At 43.1% G+C, this 7254-nt stretch overlaps 1 protein-coding gene across 1 annotated transcript in view; it reads left to right on the plus strand.

The window, feature by feature from the left end:
- The window catches only part of tekt3 (tektin 3), a 28517-nt gene extending 22658 nt beyond the window's left edge, over window positions 1-5859 (plus strand). The window contains exon 8 of the mRNA XM_055653658.1: window positions 5370-5859. Within this exon, the coding sequence (XP_055509633.1) occupies window positions 5370-5586 (217 nt within the window). The 3' untranslated portion in view covers window positions 5587-5859. The remainder of the gene's footprint in view (window positions 1-5369) is intronic.
- The last annotated feature ends 1395 nt before the right edge of the window (window positions 5860-7254 follow it).

Below are 7254 nucleotides of genomic sequence, written 5' to 3' on the forward strand. Positions count from 1 at the left end.
TCCCCCTCCCTACCTATGTCCAAGCCACCTCACACACCCTACACCTCTTCAATGACTTCCGTTTTCCAGGCCCCCACTCCCTCATCTTTACTATGGATGTCCAGTCACTCTACACTTCCATCCGCCACCAGGAAGGTCTTAAGGCCCTTCATTTCCTCCTCGACCGTAGAACCAGCCAATTTCCATCTCCCAACCCTCTCCTCCACCCAGCAGAGCTCCCCTTGCCCTTATCAACTTCTCCTTCCACTCCTCCCCACATCCTTCAAATACAAAGCGTGGCCATGGGCACTTGCATGGGCCCCAGCTGTGCCTGCCTCTTTGTAGGGTACATCAAACAATAATTGTTCCAAGAACTCTACCTCACCCATGCAGAACTCACTGGCCATTAACTTTACTACTGATTTCCATCCTGCACTCAAATTCACTTGGACCATCTCTGACATCTCCCTACCTTTTCTTGATCTCACTGTCTCCATCACAGGAGACAGACTATCAACTGAAATCTTCAGCAATATAAACCCACTGACCCACAGGTATCTAGACCACACACCTTCCTACCTGTAAATATTCTATCCCCTACTCCCAATGCCTCCGCATATGCAGCATCTAGGCCCAAGATGAGGTGTTCCATACCAGTGCTCACTCTTTTGGGAATGGGGCTTTCCCCTCTTCCATCACTAGGGTCTTCTCTCCTCTATCCCGCAGCTCAGCTCTTGTTCCCCCTCCCCCAGCCGTAACAGGGACAGAGTCCCCATAGTCCTCACCTTCCACCCCATCAGCCGACGCATACAGCACATAGTCCTCCAACATTTTTGCCACCTCCAACGGGATCCCACCACTAGCCACATCTTCCCATCTCCACCCCTTTCCGCGTTCCACAGAGACCGTTCTCTCTGCAAATCCCTGGTCAACTCACTCGTCCCTTCCCACACAAACCACCCCGTCCCCAAGTACTTTCCCCTGCAACCGCAACAACCCCCTCGACTCTGTCCAAGGACCCTGACAGGTGAGACAGAGGTTCACTTGCACCTCCTCCAACCTCATCTACTGTATCTGCTGTTCCAGGTGTGGACGCCTATATATCGGAGGCTCAGCCACCGTTTTGCTGAACACCTCCACTCAGTCCACCTTAACCTACCTGGTTCAACTCCCCGTCCCATTCCCACACTGATCTTTCTGTCCTGGGCCTCCTCCATTGTCAGAGTGAGGCCCAGCACAATTGGAGGAGCAGCACCTCATATTTCGCTTGTGCAGCTTACACCCCAGCGGTATGAACATTGACTTCTCTAACTTTAAATAACCCTTGCTTTCCCTCTCCCTCCATCTCCTCCCCCTTCCCAGTTCTCAGACCAGTCTTACTGTCTCTAACTACATGTTATCTCAGTTTGCTTTGTTGTTCCCTTCTCCCAGCTAACACTGATTTCAACTTCCTTATCTATTTATCTCCCTCTCCCCTGACATCAGTTTGAAGATGGGGTCTTGACCCGAAACGTCACCCATTCCTTCTCTCGAGAGATGCTACCTGTCCCGCTGAGTTACTCCAGCATTTTGTGTCTATCTAATAACTATAGTTTAGTTTAGTTTAGTTCGAGATAGAGTGGAAACAGGCCCAACAGCCCACTGAGTCCATGTGGACCAGAGCTCACCCCGTACGCTAACACTATCCTACGCACTAGGGATAATTAATCTACAAACCTGTACGGCCTAATAGTGTGGAAGGAAACCGGAGCACCCGGAGAAAACCCACGCAGTCACGGGGGGAATGTATAAACTCCGTAGATGGAACCCGGGTCTCTGGCGCTGTAAGACAGCAACTCTACCACTGCACCACCCTTGACTAGAGCCTACAAACTGGAAACATTGTTTTAAACCACCTTCCATTGGCTTCAATGTTCATCTGAGTCATTAGATTGTTACTGAGCTCATTGTGAAATGTTTATTGTAAAAGCGTGGATACGGGATGAAAGCGATACAGCAACGCAGTGGCTGTGACAACATAGAAACTGTTGCTATGCACACAGCAACCTGCAGTTTCACACAATGTCTCATACATGCCTTTGCCTCAAAAGACTTAAGCCTGTTTGTACTATAAAAAAAACCAACCCGTCTGCCATGCTATGTAAATGGTATCCTTCGTTGTTGAACATTGATGCTTGTCCCCTGTTAAATCAGCCAGCTCCCATACACCGCTCAACCCTGTAGCTGGAAACACACAAAACTGTGTGCTAGACAAAGCTAGACAAAACTGTACTTGCTGGAAAAAGGGAAGTGCATATTTTCAATACTTCAGTTTTAACATTTGAAAATCATTCTTACAACATGAAATGCTGCTGAACGGAACAGAATGCCCTCAGTTTTGAGGAAATACGATACGATACGACACGATAGAATTTTATTTATCCCAGGAAGGAAATTGAACTGCCAACAGTCGTAACACACAAGATACATAAAACGTGATATTAAAGTAACGAGTGGAAAGGATTGGGGACGGGGAGGAAGTTGAGAGGTGGAGGGAGGGTAGGGTAGGGTAGGGAGGGGGGGGGGGGGGGGGGGTCGAGGGGGAGGAGATTGAGAGGGGGGGGGGGGGTCAGTCTCCCCCACGACAGTTGCCCTTTGATTTTAATTTTAATTTTGGCAAATAGATAGATAATAGATGAAGGGCAGAAGGGACAGCAGATACCTCAACCCAATTCAGCGAGAAAGATTACCCAACCTGGGGTAACACAACTGCAGTTGGCATGGACTGTAATTTGAACTTCAAATGAAGTGTGTTTGTGTTCCGTTCATTAACGTGCATGGCATTTGGTTTCATTCCATTCAATTTGGGTGATTCTGACAAAGTGTGGAATTGTCAGAATCTCGGGAACATGTTATTTTTCCACAAATTCACAACTTTATACTTAACTATGAACTGTGCACAAATAACTACTGCAGAGCACTCTTAACAAACCTAATGGTAGTGAACACCAGAATATGTTTGTTATTATAGAACAAGTGTGAATGTTATATTACTTAAAATGATGGAATGAAATCAAAAACATGAACTTAGTTTGTGACAGGACAGAACCGGTTTTAAGAAGGGCTTTCAGTGTTAAAAATTAAATCTGACCACTCCCTACGAAGTTCTTCATTTTCTAACATTAGTCACAGTCCTGCAAAATTAGTTTCAATCATTTGCCACAGTCATAATTCTTACTTTCTTATCTTCTCTGCTTATTTGTCTTGACCAAAGTGTATTCATTGTTTTATCTGAAGTACTCAGTACAAGATGAAATTAAAACTTGGGCCGTGTGGGAGGACAAAATAAATCTCCAAATGCTGTAAATCTAAAACAGTAAGTGCTGGACATATTCAGCAAATAAGGCAGGGTCTGAAGAGAGAGCAGAGCACTGCCTGTGTTTATTAGTTTACCTTTCATAAGTTGAAAGTTAACTGCAGGTTTCTATGTAATTCATCATGTGTGTTAAACAGAATGGATCGCCTTGCTTGAAGCAACTGGGCTCACCTTGAAATGCGATTCATTTAGTAATAGTTTTGCACACTTTCACTTATTTTCACAGTTATGGTTTTGGAATCTTCTTGTACAAATCCTGGAAATATTGTCAATGTTTCATAATAACAATAGGTTCATGACTGAAATAAAGGGCTTATTCAACCACTAGCCGGGTGAAGAAACTGTGAACTGTACAGATGTTGCAGTTATATAGAACATAGAAAATAGGTGCAGGAGAAGGCCATTCGGTCCTTCGAGCCAGCACCGCCATTCAATATGATCATGGCTGATCATCCAGAATCAGTACCCTCTTCCTGCTTTTTCTCCATACCCCTTGATTCCGTTAGCCCTAAGAGCTATATATAACTCTCTCCTGAATACATCTATTGAATTGGCCTCCATTGCCTTCTGTGGCAGAGAATTCCACAGATTCACAACTCTCTGTCTAAAAAGGTTTTCCCCCATCTCAGTCCTAAACAGCCTACCCTTTCTTCTTAAACTGTGATGCCTGATTCTGGACTCCCCAATGAGATAAGATGTCGGTGAGGCTGCATTTCGAGTATTATGTTCTGTTGCCAGGACTCGAGGGTCTGAGCTATAGGGAGAGGTTGAGAAGGGTGGGATTTTATTCCCTAGAGCACAGGAGGATGAGGGGTGATCTTCTCAAGGTGTATAAAATCAAGAGAGGAATAGATCGGATGGACGCACAAGAGTCTCTTGCCAAGAGTGGGGGAATCGAGAACTAGATGGCATAGGGTTAAGGTGAAGGGGAAAGATTTAACAGGAATCTGAGAGGTTATTTTTTCACGGAAAAGGTAGTGGGTGTACGGAACGAGCTGCCAGAGGAAGTAGTTGAGGCAGGGACTATTGGAACATGTAAGAAGCAAGTAGACGGGTACAGTCTAAATGTATAGAACAGGTTTAGATGGATATAGGCCAAACACAGGCAAGTGGGACCAGTGTAGATGGGACATGTTGGTTGATGTGGGCAAGTTGGGCCAAAGGGCCTCTTCCCACACTGTACGAATCTATGACTTGAATAGAACATCTCAGGCTAAATAAGGTCTGAAGAAGGGTCCCGACTTGAAATATACCTGTCCATTCCTTCCTCAGATGCTGCCGGACCAGCTGAGTTTCTCCAGCACTTTGTGTTTTGTTGTAAACACAGCAAACTTCAATTGGAAGGAAATAAATCAATAACCGATATTATAGAAGGAAGGACATTATTGCCATAGAGGGAGTGCAGAGAAGGTTCACCAGACTGATTCCTGGGATGTCAGGACTGTCTTATGAAGAAAGACTGGATAGACTTGGTTTATACTCTCTAGAATTTAGGAGATTGAGAGGGGATCTTATAGAAATTTACAAAATTCTTAAGGGGTTGGACAGGCTAGATGCAGGAAGATTGTTCCCGATGTTGGGGAAGTCCAGGACAAGGAGTCACAGCTTAAGGATAAGGGGGAAATCCTTTAAAACCGAGATGAGGAGAAACTTTTTTCACACAGAGAGTGGTGAATCTCTGGAACTCTCTGCCACAGAGGGTAGTTGAGGCCAGTTCATTGGCTATATTTAAGAGGGAGTTAGATGTGGCCCTTGTGGCCAAGGGGATCAGAGGGTATGGAGAGAAGGCAGGTACGGGATACTGAGTTGGATGATCAGCCATGATCATATTGAATGGCGGTGCAGGCTCGAAGGGCCGAATGGCCTACTCCTACACCTAATTTCTATGTTTCTATGTTTCTATAGACAAATGACAAATGATAAATGGTAACAAGAAGGAAATAATCTTGCCACTGGGATTCGGTTGTTCATTTCAAACATAATATTATTCGGAAACATTGTGTAGTCCTTATTTTTATTTTATTTTTTATCACAGCCTTGTTAATGAGGTTCGGGAGCTGGACACAACTATCCAGACCTTGCAGCAGAGGCTAAAGGATGCAGAAGATACCTTACAAATGTTGGTACAAACAAAATCAGCCTTAGAGTACAACCTCTCCGTGAAAGCAAACTCGCTCTTCATCGATCAGGAAAAATGTATGGGAATGCGGAAGAATTTTCCAAGCACTCCGAGACTGATTGGATACACATGAGATTGAACTGATACTTGCTTTAGCTCGCAGTGATTGGAATTTACTATACATCATCATGGGTAACAATGGCTTAAAATCATATTTAGACTGTTTCACTGCTGCTGGGGAAATATATGAGCTCCTTACTGAGTGTAAAGGAAGTGTAGATCTCAGGTGCTGCCGTCACCACTGAGTCATGATCTTTTGACAAAGTAAAGATTAAAACTTAATATCATCACCAAATTATTTTCTTTAATATGTCAGGCAGCATCTCTGGAGGAAACAGATGGGTCACGTGTCTTCACCTTCTTCACACCTTCTTTGGCCTGAGACTAGAATCTGAAGAAGGATCCTGACCAGAAATCCTCACCCATCCTTTTTCTCCAGAGATGCCGACAGACCCACTGAATTACTCCAGCACTTTGTATCTTTCTTCGGTATAAACCAGCATCTGCAATTCCTTTCTAGATATTTTCTTGATGTATGCTCTGTACCTCATTGATAACTTTATTTAATGTCAGTAAAACATATTCATTTGACCTGGATTATTTCATACAATCTATTAATCAATGTTCATTATTACACCAAGCAATAAAACAAACAGATAAACATCGGTTTATAATCAATATTTCATAGTAATTTTCAGAAGAATGTTGATATATACTGTACTTGAAAGGGACAGATTTGAAGTTGGTTTATTTTTATCAATTAAGTGGCCTATACCTGATTCTATCTCTTTGTGAAACTTATTTTCAATAAGCACAGTGATAATCAAGACTTTGCTGTGAAAACCATTTCTCTGTCTAGATTCAGATTCAATTTTAATTGTCATTGTCTGTGTACAGTACAGAGACAACGAAATGCATTCTAACCCGATGACTGATGTAAATTGTTCGTTGAAGTTCGACACAAAGCATATTGTTGATTTGATGAAAAGACGTTAACTCTTTTAAGCTTCTTGCACTTTTTCTTCATGTTGCAACTGATGTTAAAAACAAAATAAATCATTTTAGATGGTTACTGAAAGGTATGCTTTCTTATTGCCCAGTAGGTCCGTGCTAACTACAGTATATTGAGTTGATTTTAACGAGATAAAAGCTAATTTGTTTGGGTTGGAGATACTGCAAGATACAGGTCCCTCTCACAGAGTCTCACCACTGATCACCCGTTCACACTAACTCTATGTTTCCTACTTTCCCTACGTACTAGGGGGAATTTACAGAGGAAAATGAACCTAAAGGCAAATATCTCTGGGAGGTGGGAGGAAGCCAGAGCACGCATAGGAAACCCATGCAGTCACCGGGAGAACATGCAAACTCCACACAGACAGCACCTAAGGTCAGGTTCGATCCCATATCTCAGGCACTGTGAGGCAACTCTACTATGCCGCCCAATAATAAAACTACTCTTACAGTGGCTAGCAATGATTTATTTGGTTGATGCCGAATAAATATATGACATTTTACCATCACAAACTACACCAGCATTTTGTTTAGATATTTCTAGAGACCAACAAAATTCAGCAAACGGGTTAAAATTGATAAAATCCTATGAATTTGTAAATGCACATGTACAAGGTACAAATATTAGTCAACGAAAACTGCAGATGCTGGGTATCTGAAATAAAAACAGAAACTGCTTGAAGTAATCAGCAGGTCAGGCAATATCTGATGAAGGATTCTTAACCTG

Source organism: Leucoraja erinacea, chromosome 23, assembly GCF_028641065.1.
Source record: "Leucoraja erinacea ecotype New England chromosome 23, Leri_hhj_1, whole genome shotgun sequence".
Classification (NCBI taxonomy): Eukaryota; Metazoa; Chordata; class Chondrichthyes; order Rajiformes; family Rajidae; genus Leucoraja; species Leucoraja erinaceus.